Source organism: Borostomias antarcticus, assembly GCF_949987555.1.
Source record: "Borostomias antarcticus genome assembly, chromosome: 8".
Classification (NCBI taxonomy): domain Eukaryota; kingdom Metazoa; phylum Chordata; class Actinopteri; order Stomiiformes; family Stomiidae; genus Borostomias; species Borostomias antarcticus.
Window position 1 is genome coordinate 3,501,798 of NC_140241.1, and position 21,301 is coordinate 3,523,098.

At 43.7% G+C, this 21,301-nt stretch overlaps 1 protein-coding gene across 1 annotated transcript; it reads right to left on the reverse strand.

Moving 5' to 3' along the window:
• Nucleotides 1–2,836: 2,836 nt before the first annotated feature.
• gbp (glycogen synthase kinase binding protein) lies at nt 2,837–4,472 on the reverse strand. Its single transcript, XM_084442632.1, has one exon. It carries the CDS (start codon nt 4,353–4,355, stop codon nt 3,708–3,710), a length of 648 nt encoding a protein of 215 aa, XP_084298758.1. The 5' UTR covers nt 4,356–4,472; the 3' UTR covers nt 2,837–3,707.
• Between the last annotated feature and the right edge of the window lie 16,829 nt (nt 4,473–21,301).

The following is a 21,301-nucleotide window of genomic DNA, read 5'->3' on the forward strand; positions in this document are numbered from 1 at the left end:
TGTACGTGTGTTAAAACTCTGGCACTAGCCTACAGGGCAATGAAAGGAACAGCCCCCTCCTACCACCAGGCCATGGTCAAACCCTACACCCCCTCCCGACCGCTACGCTCTGCTACCTCGGGGCGACTGGCTACCCCGTCACTCCGAGGCCCCTGCGGTCGATCGACACAGTCACAGCTCTTCTCTGTCCTGGCCCTGCAGTGGTAGAGGTGATGACAGATGGTTCATGATCCAATTACCTGCCGAGTATTTTTGTGCCTGCCCTTTTCCAAACAGTTCTCAGATGGTTATGGGAAGCTTAAATGGGCAGGGTTAAGATTTTATGGGAAGCCAAATAATACTATAACAGAAAAAAGGAGATGTGATCCCAGGCTAGGCTACATAATTGAAATTATTATGTTATTAAATGTTTCGTTTCTGTGCTGTTTTTTGTTTTGGTCTGTCTCAGTTGTATGTCTGGGTTGTCTCTTTCTGTCACTGTGTAAAGCAGGGGTCTCAAACTCCCAGCCCGCGGGCCATTTCCGGCCCGACCCACCCCTCCATCCGCTCGGGAGATGATGTCAGAAATATAATGTATTTTATGTAATTTATTGTACACGGCGCCGTCAGGCAGGCATACAATGTGAAATTCAAGTCGCTCAAGCGTGGAGCGAAATTCCTGTTATTGTGTTGAGGTGAATGCTGCATACAGTCACAGGTGCAATCAATCAGCACGTGACTATGAACTATGAACGGAATGCAGCTCCGAGAGGCTGTTGTCATGGTAACTAATGATAGGAACACAGGGCGTTTCAGATGAGATGGACGTTGCAGTGTTTTTTAGAAATGCTACCTGCCTGATATGCAAAGGAAACAAGTCTACATGGAGAAGAGTCGTAGGGAGGAAAAAACGAGCCACACAACTGAGAGGCCTAACGACTCGCAGTCTTTCGAGATAATTGTCTGGCAAGAAATTGAATAGTAGCCTACGTATGTATTTAAGTGTCTGGCAAGAAATGGAAACAAACTTGAACTTGAATAAATGCAAGTACAGGTCCAGGACAGGCTTACAGTAGTGATGCATCTTTCAGCTAAAATAGAATGAAGTAGCCTACAAATGTAGGCTATTCAAGATAAAAATTTAAAAAATTAAAAAAAAAAATAAGGGGAAAAGATTTGCACTAACTGTTCAAATATATTAAAATGTATTGAAACCGGTTTGAATTTATATGAAAATGTTAGTTATTGAATAGTCTCACAACATATAGAGACTGACTTGTGAGTCTAGTTATGGAAATGAATAATTACATTTTCAGAAATATTGCACTTTCTTAGCCTATTGTTAGTAGTACTTGAAGTTGACATTGAAGTGGCCCTCCTATGAGTTGACGATACCAACAGTGGCCCCAAGCCAATTTGAGTTTGAGACCCCTGCTGTAGACCATGATATCCTCATGGAGAGACTACAAACCTGGATCGGCCTCACCGGTTGAACCCGTTATATTATACCTCCATGGTTGAACCACCTCAAATGTTGTAGCCTCCTCTCATGAAGCACCTCACACGTGGTGGCTGTTCTCTCATGAACCACCGTCCCTCATATTTAGCCTGTACAAGTTATCTTCTGCTGCCACCTAGTGGCTATGCCATAGTAGCACAGTGCTGAACAGGATACAACCCGTTATATTATACCTCCATGGATACAACACGTTATGACCACATACCAGCAGAGCAGACTCTGTCTACTGAGATTCTCGCAATCAGAAACTGTACGAAAATTAAGCACTATCAAATCGGGGGGTGGGGGGTTAAGCCATTCCCTGAGTACTTTTACATTTTACATTATATTTTAGTAGGCTAATTAAGCAGACACTTTTATCCAAAGAGACTTATACAAATTATAAAAAAGTAGAGCAGCGTGGTGGCACGGTGTGTGACACTGTCGCCTCTCAGCAAGAAGGTCCTTGGTGTGCTGGGACTACTGCCTCTTCTGGTTAATTGGAAAGTGTAAACCGGCAGGTTGATTTTGGTGTCCTCCTTGATTTTGGTGTGCTGAGACTACTGCCTCTTGTGGTGCCAACAGAGAGATGCAGGCCAACATTGTCCAACATTGTAACGGAGTGATAACTACATACATTATGGCTCTGTTTGATTATTTGTGAATCATTATGTTTCAAGACTGAGTGAGGTAGCTCCCCGCTAATGTGAGTTGTGAATGTGTGCGAATAAGCCTAGCCTATTGGTTCATTTTAAAACAGTATTCATGTTTGCTAAATATGATGGGTGTATGCAATATTATTTAAACATACTTTTGATATTCAACAAAAAATACAATTTAAAAATATTTTAAACACTTTCCCAATGACCCCCTGTAATTATGCCAGGGACCACAGGTTGAGAAACACTGGTCTTAAAGAACAAGTGACACCAACAGTCACAATATTGTGAGGGCAGAGGCTGCTTAGTCTTCCCACCAAGTGTTGATTTGTAGGCATGCTGTAAGGCCTCTAGGGGGCGTTATTCGTAGTGTAGAGCCTGCTGTGTCCTTGCCACCTACCACATTGCTTTCAGATGAGGAAGTCCTAGTCCTCCACAAACAAGGATCCATGTTTGGAGCATTACTCATTCAGGGCAGGTGGTCAGATTTGGCTTTACATACTCTAAACCCAACATAACCGATGCATAGCCTATGTGAAAATACATTAATCTAATGTACTGTTAGCCTAGAGGGGGTCACTTAGGGCTCCGTATCAAGTAGTCTACATAAAAAGATGCCCAACCCAAAATTCACAGACTACTATAACGCAATCTAATGTCTATTCTAAGATAGTGTCATGCCTAAATAAGACCGAGAAGATTGAAAAAACACCGTGTTTATTAAGACACCAAAAGCCCTGAATACTCAGGCACATTATAAAATACTTCGTTGCGAAGTGGTCATCATGGTAAATAACTTTACACAGTGGGGGAAAAAAATGAAAATAAACATAATTCCCCGTCGGAATTCAGAGGGGAATAAGCAGCACCGCAGTGTCCCGTGTGTGGCTGACTTCTCTCCATTAATAAACAGAAGGTAGTCCCGTTTCAAAACAGCCATTAAAGTTCCAAGTGGGCAACGTGTTTCTCATGTCCTCATCAGTTCGCCAGCTTGTTGTTCCGATCCCAGATACGAGCTGCCGGGGACTGGACTCACAGTGAGGCCCAGATACGAGCTGCCGGGGACTGGACTCACAGTGAGGCCGAGGCAGGCTGCCGGGGACGGGACTCACAGTGAGGCCGAGGCAGGCCAAGGTATGACCGGTAGCCAGCAACAATAATAAACCTGGGCTCGGATCCTTCGCATGTAGCTCTAATTAATCAAACAACAAATCCTGTCGCCCAATGGAGAGTAAACAAGGTAGAACGAGGCTACCGGTAGCATTTCCCAAAGCTGAGCACAAACGAATGATCTGGTTCAAATATAAACAAACATGGCCAATAGGCGGTGGGCTAGACGGGAAGTAGCACATGTACCAACCATCTCTGTTCAGCTAGGTTAGCACACTCATCCACCCAGCTAAACAGGTATGCACATACATTACAAAAGCTATGCGTTAATGACACATTTAATCGTTAACATTTAGCACTATAACAGTTGATTTAACATGTTGCTAGTCTTTCCGTCCATAATCTCCGCGTCGATCGACACAAAGCCGGTTGTCCATGAAGTACTGGCTCATTGGTGTTATCTAGTACTGCAGGTTCTCTGTCTCGGTGGCCGAGAACTGCAGCCTCCTCACGGCCTCTTTGATTAGATTCCCGGACAGGATGAGTTCCTGGAGGAGCTGGTGCGGGTCGTCCTCGTCCACACTATGACTGCCCCGTCTTCTGTTCCACGGTTTTAAATGGTCCCACTCCTGGTCGCTGGACCCCGGGATGTAGTAAGGACTGGCTCTGCTGCTCCGCTGGCCCCGTTTTCGCAGCCGCATGCAGCAGCCGGTGCGTGTTTGAAGGACCGGCGCGTTGTTGTTGTTGTTCGCCGGTTTGACGCTGGCGAGACCGTGGAGACACGACATCGTCTTCTGAGCACTATTGTTGTGAAGCTGCAATGCCTCGCCGATTTTTGTGACCAAAGCATCCACCTCTTTCGAGTCGACGGTAACAGACTGCTCCAGAAGGATGTAGTTTTCTTTTCGACAAGGCATTTTTGTATATTTGTGTTTTTTCTTGGTGGTTTTGTCGAAATCAATGAGTGAATGTTTAAGTGCGCCTTGCTCTCGCCACGCTGTTCGGCAGTAGGCAAGCAGAGCCTCCAGTTGATTTGTAAACAATGGGTGACGTGTGATCCGGAATGTACCATTTCTGACGGGGGTGCGATTCAAATTCCAATCACACATAGTGACATTATGAAAACCCAACAACAATAATCATTACGTGAACTGTATTTCCATAATTTCCATACTCATGTGTCATATACAAAACGATAATTCACAACATTACTTTTGTTACATCAGCATCGTATTTACTCACTATTTTGGAGGGATTCCCCTAATTCTAGTTTCCCTTGGAACATTCAACCAACTGGACTTACATAACGCATAACCAACCGTATGTCTATTAGGGAAAAATAAAACACATTCCAAACGTCCACCACATTTTCATACATTTTTTGTCTTCAAACAAGTCCCATTATTCCTAGTGTGTCCGATACTCGCATGCTTTCAATGAGATTTGGCAGATTGAGTCAGATTAACATTTGAATTACATTTATATTTAGTATATTTAGTTATCATGCATCATTCATCACAGTATTCTCAAATAATACTGTGTATAATACATGTTTAAATTAATGTTTAATAAATATAATGAATAACATGCCCTCAGCTGGATTCATGTTTAATGATAATGTAGCTAGCTATATATATACTGTAATGAATTATACACCTTCCGCTGGAACTACTCCATTTACATTAAAATACATGAACTAGCATGTGTAAATAGGGTTCTGTATTCGGTTGAATCAGGGGCATCCGATGAAAAGAACATGGAGTACATTTGGGATTTCTCAGAACCCTGCACTAAAACCTGAACACTCAGTCAAAGAGCGCCCTCATGACCAAATAAGGATCTACTATCATGACCACGTGGGGCCTATAGCCTGTGCTGGAAAGCCATGGCAGCCAGTGGCTGATTTTTCTTCACACTCCAGCGTTGTGAACAAGACAACAGCAGGGTTTAGAAATGACAAACATTTCAGGCAGTTATCATGGATTATATTTAAAATGTGAAAGTAAGAGCTCACTAGGTGTGGTAAACGTCTCTATTGACTGTTGCATGAATGATCCCATTATGCTACTACAGTACTAGATTAGATTACATTCACCTGTGTTGTCATTGCATAGATAGAGTAGCCTACAAGTACTGGGGCAACGGTATGCAGTTTAGCATACCAGAAGTGCGAAAGAATATAAGGTTGGCATAGATAGATAGATAGATAGATAGAACTAACAATAACTAACAAATAATAATAACCTAACTACCCTGTCCTAGAAGCGACTGGCACCAGTGCACTCTCTTAGCTCCCTCCAAGCTGGCTCAGGTCCATCGTGTCTAGGTGACCTTGCCTGTGAGGAGGAATGAGGGGGAAGACTGAGGTAATGGTGTAGCCAATGCATCTATTCATCTGTGGGATCAACTTTGATAGGACTTGGAGCTCCGCCATATGACAGTAGGCGCGGTTCAACGGGTTTGTTTCTTCCATTGAAAGAGTGCTTGCTGTAGCCTGTCATTAATGTGTGGCTGTCAGGAATGTGACGAGGTACAACAGTGGAGGAGGATTGGTTTGTTGCGCCAGTCGAAAGGCATGCAGCACATGATGACGCTGACAAACCCATATAGACCCAAATTGTTGTTCGGTAGAGATGTGATACTCAAGATCATGTATTACCAAGACTGATCATCATGTGGCCATTACCAAATCTCAAATTGGTCGATTGGTCACCTGATTGACGTAGTTACGTCGGTATAAGATGCCAGCATCACACACAAAACACTTCTGTAACCATGATTGACAATTCTTGACCCTCCTCCCACCCCGATGACCTATGAACTTGTGCAAGATCACGACAGCATACTGTATGATGATTGGTCGGGGTCATACTTGTAGTGTTGCCTGTCTGCCGGCCAACACATGGCAATAATGAGGTGGACAGCCAATGAGATGGAGGGCTACACTGTCAGGACAGCCAATGAGATGGAGGGTTATGCTGTCAGGACAGCCAGTGAGATGGAGGGTTATGCCGTCAGGACAGCCAATGAGATGCCACAAGGACGTGGGGAGGATCCTTCCATGGAACAGGAAGTGGAACTAGAGAGCAGAACCGGTTCCTCTTGTAAAAACTATGTAAATTGTGTTCATCTCATCATCTCTCAGTGTAATCACCCAAACTGATGCCTACAATGTGATTAGACTAGCCTATAAGTTACTGTTAACACGGTCCTTTGCACAAGTAGCCTGTGGGAGAAACGTCTCAACAGTGAAATTCATTTAAAAAAAAACTCTGGAGCATTTTAAACCAGAAACACCTGGAGGTTTTCATGCTTATGTGCACTGAGAACAAAATGTTCATGTCTTTGGACAACGATACTGCTCAGGGAAAAACACACTACAGTATGATGTCCTTAGAAATGTATACTGTGAATAACAAAGTTGCAGAGAACAGTGCAATACTTAAATTTGATATTTTATTTATTCATGTTAGAGGGTTGGATATATTTTTTGTGAACACTCATTTGCATTGAATATAGATTTTGATATTGTGGAAAAAGACATTGTAATGTAGAGAATAGTACATCATATACAATATAATCATATTTATGTTTGAGAGTTGGACATCTGCACGTTAACGCAGGAGCACTTGGAGGCAATGCAGATTCATGCTCATGTGCACTGAGAAATACACCCTCATGTCTTTGGACAGGCTACTGTAATAAATGAAGTTTCAGAGACCAGTGCACTGCTCAGGCATTCATTAATGTTACAGTACAATCATGCACAGGAGAAAATAGATTGTGTCCTTAGAAAGTTATACTGTGAATAACAAAGTTGGATAGAACAGAGCCATACTTTTATATTTTCATGTTTGGAAGTTGTATAACTTTTGTAGTTCAGTCAAAAACATACTGTGCAGTGAGAAAGAATAGTGGAATGCATATCAATGTTTCAGGGTTATGTCTATTTTATTTTATTTTGCTCCTGTTCATATTTTTATATAATATGTGTGCATTTTTACAATGTTTTCATATTTGTGAAAATAAACAAAATTAAATCGTGTGAGGCTACACTTATTTGCACTTAATTGTAAATTAGGATGTTCTAGAAAAAGAGCGGTCAGTTCGAGGAAGCATTACAGAGCTGGACAGTCTGTTTATTCTGCTTGTTTATGTGCGTTGGACAGAGGCCAAGACCCTGCAAGTTAAAATAACCCTGTTAGTTGATGAGTCAGGAAGGCATGCAGATGCATCTACTGGTACCAACATCTATCTATCTATCCACTGTATCCATCCATCTGTTTTATTGGATTGGATGGTGTTCACGCTAAAGACAACTTGATTCAAATTGCATGTGATGGAGGGATAAACAGTTTAAATTGAAATCATCCCAAGTCACTTCACATTTCTTACTCAGAAAGATGTTGACAGTTACAGGATCTGGCTATAAAACGACTATCCTTGGCCTCAATGAGCCTGAAATACCCTGCTAATACTATCCAGGTCTATATACTTTTATGGCTAAGGTTAGCCATGGCAGGCATAAGCTATATCAACTACACTGTTCTCAGTGTACAAGAACCATTAAAGACTCTAGAATGTGCAGAGTAATGGATAAAGACATGCATCACCTACATATGAGAATTTGTCCTGTGGATTAATTATTGCTATTCCATTATTGAAAGTGAAACGCTGTTGCAAAAGAGTGCAAATAACAGACAGTTACAGCAACTGTGAAAACAATGATAACAATTGTGCAATGAGTGTGTAACCTCCTCGTCATAATGATACTGTACGCATGTTGTTGTACCGCAGAGTTGGGATTCACTAGTTAAAACCAGTGGATTGTTGAAACTTGTTGTGTCTCATAATATTATGTAACCTCCAGCACCTCCCCCCCCCCCCCCCCCCCACACACACACACACAGAGTAGTGCCTGTGCTGATCCCATGCTGGTAGTAAACTGTACTGTACATCCAGTTCTGCCCCAGAGCCATATAATGACTGTACTCATGTAACAGACAGATAAGAGTAGAGAGAGGAGAGTAGAGTCTCTAAAAATACTCTCCACAAGTCATGTACTTGGACAAAAAGGATACATTTTTTCTTTTCTTTTTTAACTTAAATGTATTATTATTATTATTTTTATTTTATTTTATTTATTATATATATTATTACCAGGGAAGTCATATTGAGATTGTGATGTCTTTTATGAAGGAACCCTGGCCATCACGGTCCAGACAGGAGGACATGAGTGACAAGGACCAGGGGCCTCATTTATCATTGTGGATACACCCTTTTACATTTACACTTGATTTTTGTACCTGCTTTTCTCCGCAAATAATGTGATGTATCATGACAAAACTCGATGGGAAATATTGTGAGATATATACACAATATTTCCCATCGAGTTTTATCATGATACATCACATTATTTGCGGAGAAAAGCAAGTACAAAAATCAGGTGTAAATGAAAAAGGGTGTATCCGCAACGATAAATGAGGCCCTAGGAAGTATGAGCAACACTGTTATTGTTTTGCTTTCCTTGTTGTCAAAACACAAAGCAGACTAGAGCCTTAGCGTAACCTTGGAGATAATCCCCGTGGTAGCGGGGAAAGTTGTATACAAAGGGGAAGAGTGTGGATTCCTGTGAGTAGAGAGACTCCTCCTAGCTCTTTATCCTCTTTATAGCAGCCTAGCACAGATAGTTAGCCGTTTCACCCGACTTCCTCTTAGCTCTATAGTGCAACACAATCTAGCAACATTGTTGTTGTTATGTGCAAGGAAATACACAAAGGGATGCAGTAATTCACACTGACAGAATTGTGTTTAATGTATATCTACTGTATGATGTTCAGGATTTCAGACGTTATTTTAAAGGGAACAGCTTTAAAATGTGTCTAGCTTGTCTTGAAAAGGTTCCCCAGGCCTTGAGAGGGAGGCTGGGGGTGGGGGGGGTACAGTACTGTGTGTGTGTGTGTGTGTGTGTGTGTGTGTGTGTGTGTGTGTGTGTGTGTGTGTGTGTGTGTGTGTGTGTGTGTGTGTGTGTGTGTGTGTGTGTGAGAGAGAGACGTGGGAGGGGGGGGGGTGGTCGTGTGAGATCTCATGCAGGTGACTCAAGAAGCTCGGAGCTGAGTTGATGAGTGTGTGTGAAATTGCCGGTGCTCAGGAGAGACTGGACCAGCGAGCCTCGTGTCTCGTGCGTTCCTCTGTGCCCTCTGCATTCGGAGAGGATCTGTATGGTTTTGCTCGTCCGTTGGCCTGTCGGTCAGTCTGATCATATTCAGAAAAAAACAACAACCCTGAAATCAACAAAAATAGTCTGCAAATGTGCTGTACCAGTACAATGAAAAACATGAGATTAAAAGAGATTGAACAAATTAGAGATTGACTATCTACTGAAGCTGCAGAACATAGATCAATTAAAACATTTTATTTTACTGAGCTGCAACTCTGCTCAAACTAAGTATTCAAATCAAATATGACAATCAGCGACTGGTGTCCCAAGCTTACCCGAGCTGACTCGAGGCTGGTGTCAGAATACTACTCAAGCCTGAAGCCCGCTCGGTTTGTTTTGCACAGTTGTTTTTGGTCAGGGACACACTTGTCACAGTCAGTTACTATTTCCAAGAATCCCTCCCACCCTGTCTGTTCTACCCCCCCCCCCCCAACCCACCCATGTCTTTTCCCAGGTTCTCGTGTGGGGGCCAAAGTCCTGTGTTGTCGTCTCGTTATGGAGGAGCACGTGTTTGTAGGCGGCTGTTGAGATGCACTGGCTGCCCTCTCTGATAGCTGAGCTGCCGCCAGGTCCAGTAGCCAATCAGCTACGTTCAACCCTCCCTACCTCCCTCCCCTCCCTCTCAACCACGCCACACTTTCTCTCTCACACTGGTTTCCTCTCCTCGCTCCCTCTTTTACACTCTCTCGCTCTCCCACTCACAATGTGCTCTCTCTGTCATCTCATCTGTCTCTTTTATTTCTGACTAACCCCCTCCCTTTCTCCCCCTCCCTCCATTTCCCTACCCCCCCCCTCTCGGGCCGGCTCAGTAGCAGTAGAGTGAGAACACCACATAAGGAATGACTGTCTTCAATCAGCTGCATGTGCTCCACACCTATTATAATACCCTCATGGTCTAATGGTCTACTCACAGGAGAATACTGTGACCCAGGGTTATGGTGAGTTAGAATAATCTGATCCAGGGTTAGGGTTAGTTAGAATAATCTGATCCAGGGTTAGGGTTAGTTAGAATAATCTGATCCAGGGTTATGGTGAGTTAGAATAATCTGATCCAGGGTTAGGGTTAGTTGGAATAATCTGATCCAGGGTTAGGGTTAGTTAGAATAATCTGATCCAGGGTTATGGTGAGTTAGAATAATCTGATCCAGGGTTCGGGTGAGTTTGAATAATCTGATCCAGGGTTAGGGTGAATTAGAATAATCTGATCCAGGGTTAGGGTTAGTTAGAATAATCTGATCCAGGGTTATGGTGAGTTTGAATAATCTGATCCAGGGTTAGGGTTAGTTAGAATAATCTGATCCAGGGTTAGAGTTAGTTAGAATAATCTGATCCAGGGTTAGGGTTAGTTAGAATAATCTGATCCAGGGTTAGGGTTAGTTAGAATAATCTGATCCAGGGTTAGGGTTAGTTAGAATAATCTGATCCAGGGTTAGGGTTAGTTAGAATAATCTGATCCAGGGTTAGGGTGAGTTTGAATAATCTGATCCAGGGTTCGGGTGAGTTTGAATAATCTGATCCAGGGTTAGGGTTAGTTAGAATAATCTGATCCAGGGTCTGATGATCTAATGTTGAACATAATGCTTTATCAGCAAGATTTTAATAACATAAAAATTCAAAAACATATGTGGCAGGGATGCATTATAGAGGCGAAGATACATCTGGTCAGTTTCCCAGACAGAGGGTTGATCAGTTACTGGACAGATCCTCTATGGACCAGAGAGTCAAAGCTCAAGAACACAGAGCCCCAGTTTGCGAAATGAATCCATCGATCCAGACATGTCGTGGACCCTTATCTGATACTATTTCGGTCTGTTGATTGTCGGCGGGCCTGTTTTCTAAGAATAGTGTGTATTGGGACACAGCTGCCCCAGAGAATGAGTGAGACATTGTCAGCAGCATGGCTGGAGCCAGGTGGGCCTGGGTTCACCAGTCGGCCGGTTATAGACGCACGCGTCGTGCCAACTTTGACAGAGACGGTTGGTACATAAGCCTGACTTGGCCGGCACAAAGCAAGCGTACCTTTGGCACAGATGTGGGGGGTTGAATTGTATGTAGTCGGTCATGTGTTCTGACAACCCCATGCTGTAACAGAGCCTCGCCCCCACCCTGGCCTATCTCAACTCATCCACATGTTTGGATGAAAACACTAACCTTGCCACTCCCTTCTTCACCTTTGCTCCATACAGTACAGTCTATCTATCTACAATCAAATCAAACTTTATTTGTATAGCGCATTTCATACAAAGAGGCAACACAATGCACTTTACAGAGAGAAAAGGGAGATGGAAAAATATACTACCCCTAATTTTCCAGAGGGATTAAAAAATAAACAGTTCACCTAGTGGGCCACTATAGGTGAGCTGTAAACCTTCTTCCCTGACCTCTCTTAATGAGATTCCTGGAAAATGTTTATTGGAACATTTTACAGAGCACTAAACATGGGTTGAATACAGTATCTCATGATAAGAGATATGACTAGCAGATAAATAATTACTGAGATGTTACCTACATGGTAGGCCATTATGTTTTAGCTATCCCTGTAGTCCATAATATGATATTTAAGTATATCTCATAATTAGGCACAATGATCTAAGTACATGTATATCTAAGTAATCGGATCAAAAAGTGTCAAAAATAGATTTGTTAAAGCAACACTGTCTTCGTATTATCAGGCTGATAATTATCCGGTAAAATTTAATATCGCCGATAAACACAATATACATTTCCATTTATTGGGCCGATAATTATCGGCATAGATAATATCGTGCAGCCATAAAAAATGTAAAGATGCCAGTGCAGAGTTCTGCGCATGGACAATAGCTTTTAATTCAATTTTGGTGCACAGAGCCACAACATGCATTCAGGGGCAGAGGTCAGAGGTCGGTTCTCTCTGAGCACCATTACTACTGGTGTCCTCTTGTTCTTGTTTTACACCTTGTACTTTTATATTATATGATGTATTTTCTCTGCTTTATTGTTAATGAAAGCTTCCTCTCAACAACCTATCGAGCATAAATAAAGATTGAATGAATGAATGAACGAACAAACGAACAAATGAATGAATGAATGAATGAATGAATGGATGGATGGATGAATGAATGAATGAGTTGACTAAAAAGAGTACAGAGTACAGTGATGTGTGAGGGGTTTCCAGGCGGTTCTGGATCCTGGTGCTCTGTGATAGACAGCGTGCAACAGATGTAGAGAGTGAGAGACATTCATGTATAAAATCCCCATAGTCCAGGAGAGGCAAGTCCAGACAGTTACAGTACACAGTCCTTGCTGTGTTTAGGAGTCTAAACATACATGTTATCATTCAGGTGCTCAGTAGTACAGAACACTACAGTACACAGTCAGCAGAGCACATGGAATGTTCTTGAACATGCATAGTCATGGGTAGACGTGTATGTGCTCTCATGAGCACCGCCCCAAAGTGCACGACACATATTGGGAGATATGTACACTATGCCTGGCATGCGTGTGTGAACGTCTGTGGGCGGCGACAGAACATGTAACATGACAGAGAGTGAATGAAATACAGGAGCTAGCTAGTCTTAACTGGCTGCTTGCTCCCTGTCAGCAATGCAAGTCCATGTGGTCGAACACACGTACACAACAAGAACCCAGTGACATGCACACGATAAGGTCAGATAAGTAAACGCGCTCACACACACATTCATATATTCTAAAAACAGACATACACAGTCTGGGAGCCGGTTTATTGCTCTTACAGTATCTACCTTCAAACAAAGCAGACAGTCCTTATCTCCATTTTCACTGTCACTGTATCTTGTAACTTTTAAATATTTGTGTGTTGTCTTTATGTAACATAAATGTCAGTTTTTTATGCTGCCCTGTTGGCCAGGTCTCTCTTGGAAATCTCAGTGAGATATTACCTGGTTAAATAAAGGCTTAATAATAAATACATAAATCATACATCTTTACATCCTTCACTGTAGTCTGAAAGCAGGCCAGTGTGACTATCCCCCTGGTTCATCTGTGTCCTAGAACCACAACCAGACCAGGTGGTCGGTCCTGAAACCATGCCAGGCAACAGGCCCTAGAACCAGGCCATCTGTGTGTCCTAGAACCAACCCGGCCAGGCTGTGGGTCCTAGAACCAGGCCATCTGTGTGTCCTAGAACCAACCCGGCCAGGCTGTGGGTCTTAGAACCAGGCCATCTGTGTGTCCTAGAACCAACCCGGCCAGGCTGTGGGTGAGTGAGGTTGTTCTAGAACCAGGCCGGGCTGTGGTTGAGTGAGGTTGTTCTAGAACCAGGCCAGGCTGTGGTTGAGTGAGGTTGTTCTAGAACCAGGCCGGGCTGTGGTTGAGTGAGGTTGTTCTGTCTATAACCAGGCCAGGCTGTGGTGAGTGAGGTTGTTCTAGAACCAGGCCAGGCTGTGGTGAGTGAGGTTGTTCTAGAACCAGGCCAGGCTGTGGTGAGTGAGGTTGTTCTAGAACCAGGCCAGGCTGTGGTGAGTGAGGTTGTTCTAGAACCAGGCCGGGCTGTGGTTGAGTGAGGTTGTTCTAGAACCAGGCCGGGCTGTGGTTGAGTGAGGTTGTTCTAGAACCAGGCCTGGCCGTGGTTGAGTGAGGTTGTTTTGGTCGCCTCACGCTGTTTGCACACTGCCCAGACAGCGCCTAGCCCCAACAGTAATCTGATAGAGAAACCCTGACACCAGTCTTTATAACAGGAAGGCCAAAGCTAAACACTCCTCCTCTCCAACTCCACCACTCTTGTTTACTTGCGTGTCATTGCTCTTGCCCTTGAGTGTCAGGTTACGTAGGGTTACACACCCATATACTGTAAATACACACGTACGTGTTCACATACACACACAAACACAAACACACACTTCTATTTCTTTATTTTCTGTTATTGTTTGGTGTACATTGCGTAGCTTACAAACCGTGAGAAGAGTATGTGACATAGTTAATTATTGTGATATAGTTAATTATTGTTTATTGTTTATGGTGTCTTATAATCCCGTAAGGGATGGGTCATCGGACATGACACAAAAATAAATTTTCATTCATTCACACACACACACACACACACACACACACACACACACACACATACATAAATGTGAGGTGTGTGTGGTGTGCTTAATGTATATATATATGTAAGTGTGTGTATGTATGTGCATGTAAGCATATTGTGTACATCCTAGAAGCTTGAATCCAGGAAATGTGACACATATTAAAGGGCAAGTTCGGAATTTAGGATTATAAGCCATGCTTGTTTTGATCAACAAACACTTCTACCTACATTATCAATGAAATACCGGCTGCAAAGTAATCCTAGGCTCCTCGACTTGTTGTTGTTGTTGTTGTTGTTGTTATAGTATAGACCTGTGACCCGGAAGCGGCTCTTCTGCTTCTACGGTAGCTTCCAAACTCAGTCAAGACCTCCCAAAGTTCAGGTGGAAGTTTATAAGCATATGTACTGCGAGGGACAATAGTTCTATGCTAAATGAGAAATAAAACCCAATCGGAAGCAGACTTTGAGGCGTTTTTTTTGTCAGAACATCAACAGACACCAGTGACCATTCGGTGAGTTTCCTGTCTTTGAAAACAAGAGTTTATGGTGTTTTTTAGTGATTTTGTCTATGCACCTATGGATCCATTGAGTGTGACGGGCTATATCTCGAGAGTGCACCGTTTGACAAAACTTTGATATCGGCCATTGTATTTGATCGTAAATAACCTTTTAACATGGCTTATAATGCTAAATACTGAACCAAACCTTTAAATGACCCAACAACATGACAGCAATGGTATTATATTTAGGTCTCTGCAATGGATTTTGAAAATGCGGATCTAAATAAATAATTCAAATGTGTGTGTGTGCGTGCGTGCGTGTGTTTCCACATGTGTCAAATGAAAAGGCCAGACTGTTCTTTCAACTGAGGATGGGTGCCAACAAAGCTGTAATGAAACTTTTTTTTTCTTCACACCAGCCTGAATACCTGTCTTTGTTATGATAGGCATTGACAAGTATGTCTCTTCTCAGATGAACAAAAAAACATTCTTTACCACAAGGGGGCAGTATATACTTGATTAAGCTAACCAATAGCTACAGTATGGTTTATTTACTAAATAAATGTGATTGTGTTACTGTTGACAAACAACTCCCAGTCATTAAGAAACTGGGCAGTCAGTATTTTATCAGTTTTGAGACAGTTCATCATCATTTATCATAAACATACAATCATATCAACATATTGTGATCTATGTCTGAACTATCTATGTCTCAACTTAGAACAATGACATGACTAGATGAGATGGCAATGAAGTCATACTGAGGTTGTTTTGGCAGTGGAACAACATGAACATAGATGACTTCACTGTCATCTTGAGAGAGAGAGAGAGAGAGAGAGAGAGAGAGAGAGAGAGAGGGAGAGAGAGAGAGAGAGAGGCTGAGGAAGCTTTGCACAGGCAAGGTGGAAGGACCTGACCGTGTCAACCCAAGGGTGTTCAAGACTTATGCTGACCAACTGGGTGGAGCCCAGATAGCAAGCGGATCTGGGCCATATACAGGCCAGATCTGGCCCTTGTGGCTTAGTTCCGGCCCATATATGGCCCAGAATCATTACACATCCGCTTGCTATCTGGGAGTTCTCCTGAACATCCTCAACCTGAGCCAGTGGAAAGGGTTTTCTCACTCCTGAACATCCTCAACCTGAGCCAGTGGAAAGGGTTTTCTCACTCCTGAACATCCTCAACCTGAGCCAGTGAAAAGGGGAGCAGAGTTGTGTGAAACGTGCTTCCTGGCCCCAGCGCATCATTCCACCTCACCTCTAGGTGGTGCTATTGGACTGTAGGCCTGTCATACAAATTAAAAGGCCTACTAATGATTATTGAAAAGAAACAGACTGTAAACTTGGTTTGAAATAGTAAAAATGCATATATGATGTCAGAGGTTAGAGTCTCATTAAGCATCCACAATAATCTCCCATTTGGTGAATTGTGCCTCAGTTCCGTTTCTGATTTAAGCCCTAGTAGCCTATATGTTTTCTGTATAGTCAATCAATCAATCAATCAAAGATTTATTTGTATAGCGCATTTCATACCCAGAGGCAACACAATGCGCTTTACAGAGAACAAGGGAGGTGGGCATACGACCCACTCTCTACATATTCCAGAGGGAAGCAAAAAAACAGTAATCACCCGGGGGCCAGATAAGTGAGCTGTAAAAATTCTTCCCTGACCCCTCTCAACAAGGCGATCGAGCAAGCTCCAGGAGTATGTTTGTCTACCGGCTAAGAACATTTATGAAGCAATACATTGCATTGAATTACATTTCAGAGTGAGAGAGGCTAAAAGCATCATAGGAGAAAGAATATTCTATAGTATAGTAGCCTAACTGCATGATTTATTACTGTTTAACTACGGTAAAATGCTTTGCAGCGTATTACATAAACTAACAATGTGCACAACCTCCTTCCTTGCACTACCTGCACCCTTGTGCTTAACAGGATGGAAATGCTCTTGTCTGTTACATCTAGGAACAAGACATGGTCAAGGTCCACCACAGGGGGTGCTGTTTGACAATATACTCGACATTGCGAGCCCATGTGCTCTAGACTATATACAGGTAAAACTAGCAAATGTTTTAGTTAAGGACCTACATGGGTTATACAGTAATATGTACTCAACAAATATACCGTTCGGTTAAAAAGAAATATGTACTCAACAAATATACCGTTCGGTTAAAAAGAGTGGAATCACATATAAAATGTGTTATAATTTCTACACCGTTCACCTGATTTTGACATAAATATCCTCAAATTAAAGCTGATACTGAATGTTTCATTTCAAATCCATTGTGGTGGTGTACAGAGCCAAAACGATGAAAATTGTGTCAATATCCAAATATTTATGGACCTAACTGTATATTATGAAACTTCACAGACAGGTTAAATAGCAGCATTTTACTGAGCAAAGTTGATGTACAGTATCGTTCTTCCCAAGGGCTCCCCAGGGTCTTAAAGGCCTACAGACCAGTGGTGCTGAGTGACGTTGTTGTGGATTTTGGCTGAGCCTGTGGAATAAAGATATATTGATGAGATATGAGATATATTCAAGTACTTTCTTGGTGAGAAAGGAATAATGTCTTTGGCGTACAGTCAGTCTCTGGTTGCTGGGTGAAGCACCCAGCACTTGTTAAACTATGAGCTCCATAAGCGATTCATAAACAGCTCCAACGTGGACTTGGGCTGGTACCAAGTCTAGCCGACCCAGAGCCTGAGACTGCACTGTCCTCCACCATCTGGATGATCATAAACACCCCGTTTCTGTCCAATCATATTGTGCGATTATGTAATCAGAATGTTTTATATACTTGTTATCCTCTCATGAGCACAGTTGATTGCAACCAAACCCAGGATGAAGTGTTGTTTGACGGCTCGTCAATAAACGCAACATCTGGTAACAGCAGCTCTCTTGTCTGCCTGGCTTCTTCAGTAAAAGTACTAGAGTTACATCAACATCCCCCATCATGAAGACCCTAGAAAGGTTTGTTCTGGCTCGCCTCAGATCCCTGGTGAAGTCAGACCTGGATCTCCTGCGGTTTTGCCTACCAGACTCACATAGGAGGTGGAGCCCCTCGACAGACTGTACTGTTTCCTTCTGTTGTTCACACTCTATACTTGACCTCAGATACATCTCGAAAACTCTGTAGAAGTTCTCAGTTGTTCTCAGTGGCGGGGATCTGTATCCAACTTTGGGGGGGACATTTACATAGAAATTTTGCAAGAGTTTTTTTTTTGGGGGGGGACATCTTCCTACCTTCCCTTATGGTCATTGAATGCCACTACCCCAATCTAAATATTGGGGGGGGGGGATTTTAATGATCTCAAATATTGGGGTGGACATGTCCCCCCTGACCCCTCCAGGATCTCCGCCCCTGTGTGCATGTAAGAGGAAGACAGGAGGCGGAGTATAGAGGCCTGGTAGAGCAGGAGGTGGAGTATAGAGGCCTGGTAGAGCAGGAGGTGGAGTATAGAGGCCTGGTAGAGCAGGAGGTGGAGTAGAGAGGTCTGGTAGAGCAGGAGGTGGAGTATAGAGGCCTAGTAGAGCAGGAGGTGGAGTATAGAGGCCTAGTAGAGCAGGAGGTGGAGTATAGAGGTCTGGTAGAGCAGGAGGTGGAGTAGAGAGGTCTGGTAGAGCTGGAGGTGGAGTATAGAGGCCTAGTAGAGCTGGAGGTGGAGTATAGAGGCCTGGTAGAGCAGGAGGTGGAGTATAGAGGCCTGGTAGAGCTGGAGGTGGAGTATAGAGGTCTGGTAGAGCAGGAGGTGGAGTATAGAGGTCTGGTAGAGCAGGAGGTGGAGTATAGAGGCCTGGTAGAGCAGGAGGTGGAGTATAGAGGCCTGGTAGACCTGGAGGTGGAGTATAGAGGTCTGGTAGAGCTGGAGGTGGAGTATAGAGGCCTGGTAGAGCAGGAGGTGGAGTATAGAGGCCTGGTAGAGCTGGAGGTGGAGTATAGAGGCCTGGTAGAGCAGGAGGTGGAGTATAGAGGCCTGGTAGAGCAGGAGGTGGAGTATAGAGGCCTGGTAGAGCAGGAGGTGGAGTATAGAGGCCTGGTAGAGCAGGAGGTGGAGTATAGAGGCCTGGTAGAGCTGGAGGTGGAGTATAGAGGCCTGGTAGAGCAGGAGGTGGAGTATAGAGGCCTGGTAGAGCAGGAGGTGGAGTATAGAGGCCTGGTGGAGCTGGAGGTGGAGTATAGAGGTCTGGTAGAGCTGGAGGAGGAACAAGGCACCGCCCAGATAACAAGCGGATGTGTAATGATTCTGGGCCATATATGGGCCGGAACTAAGCCACAAGGGCCAGATCTGGCCTGTATATGGTCCAGATCCGCTTGCTATCTGGGCGCTGACTCCCATTTCCATCCAGGGGCTTGATGTTGATGTGGTCCAGTCATATAAGTATTTTGGAGTGCACCTGGAAAACAGGCTGGAATAGGCTAGAAACAGCATGTATGGCCATATGCAAGAAGAGACAGCCGGCTTTATGTATGTAGAACATTGCTGAACAATATGTAGCAAGTGCCATCTTCTATGCAGTTGTGTGCTTGGACAACAGCAATGTGGAGGAGCTGTAGACTGATAAGTGTAACCGAGTTGAATTGGATACCCAGTTGAGCTCAGCTCGACCAGCTGGGGTCGTTGTGGTGATGGAGTAAGTTTAAGGGGGTGAGGGTAACACAGTTGAATTGGTTAAACTCACTCGTCAGTATAAATACCTCCCACCCGCGCCATCGACTTGCTAGCTTTTCGGTGGCGGCATAGCTGGCTAAAGCAGTGTGTGTGTAAGGTTGTCATGTGCGTTGGCAAGTCAGAGGACCCAATATGGACCCCAGCGTGGGCAGGTGAGGGAGGAAGTGACATTGACGAGCGACGCAGTGACACCCGTGACATGTGGTTAATATGAAGAGGGGTGTTGTACAGGTATGCATGGCTATTGTGGAGGCCATTATTACAGTTATTTCATCATAGCGTACTTGCAGTTTCTCAGTCGTGGAAAAGCTTTGCTATCAGCACTGGTTCAGCGGATTTCTAGAAAATGTGCAGGATCTGAGTGTGTGTGTGTGTGTGTGTGTTTGGGATGAGGGAGGAAGCATGTGCACACACACACATACACACACACACACAAATGCACACACTTAAGGCCATCCCTGGACTTTGTGAGTGATCATGGAGAATTGTAAAGTAACTGATGTTTTTTTTGCCTAAAGGCCAGGATAGCTCAATGAGAGAGAGAGAGAGAGAGAGAGAGAGAGAGAGAGGCAATGATAAGGGGTTGTATAATAAGCCAACACAGCTGAAGGAAAGGAGAGGATGAGCCAGGTCAAAGATGAGGACTGAGGAGAAAGTGTAAACAAGGTGAGAAAGAAAGTAGTCTTATAAAAGAATAAAGAGAGAGAGAGAGAGAGAGAGAAAGCGAGAGAGAGAGAGAGAGAGAGAGAGAGAGAGAGAGAGGAGGAAACAGTAGCGACAATGACAGAAGAGGTCAGGCAAGGAGAGAGAGGGGAGAAGCCATGGAAGGAGGCGGTGAAGGAGAAACACAGCAACTGAACAAAACCGATAAAGACATTAAAAATGCAAGAGTTACAGCAGCCATACTGTAGCTGGGGCTGCCAACATCCAAATGAGATACCCTGACATTTAGAATGTGGGGCGAGTGCCTGAAATCAAGAGGGGGCCCAATGAATAATGAATAGAGAAAAAACTTTCTGTTTGTGTGTGAGTGTGTTTGGATGAATATTAGTATGAGTATGCCGCCGATTCTCTTTGTCATCCTAGTAGGCAAGGTCACCCTTTCAATTCTCGCTAGCAGCCATCACTATCGCTCGCTTTCTCCCCCTCTACCCTTCCCTCTCATTATGCATGATTTGGTCTTTCTGGGGAAATTTATATCTCCCTTTCCCTCTCTCTCCTTCTCTTCATTTTTTTCTCTCTCTTTTGGTGTGTAAAAGAATGTACCAACTGAGGTTCTTCTGAGGACTTCTGGGCCGTGCGGGGTGCATCTCAACAGGTGGCGCCCTCTGGGCTGCATCTCAATAGTCTCCCGACCCATGGTGTCCCTCATCAGTGTTAACCACAGCCAGGTGATTGTGGAGCTGTCATGCCAAATTGTGTCCAGGTACCTTTTATATCTGATATCAATTTTAGGCCAAAGACCACTTAGCTACCTTGTTAGCAAACAAACGAATGTTATCCATGGCCTGCAAGTCCACATAGCTAGCTAGACCAGCTACCTTGTTAGCAAACTGACGTTATCTGTGACACATTATCTGTTAAATTAAGGACCGGAAACATTGACTAGTTACAT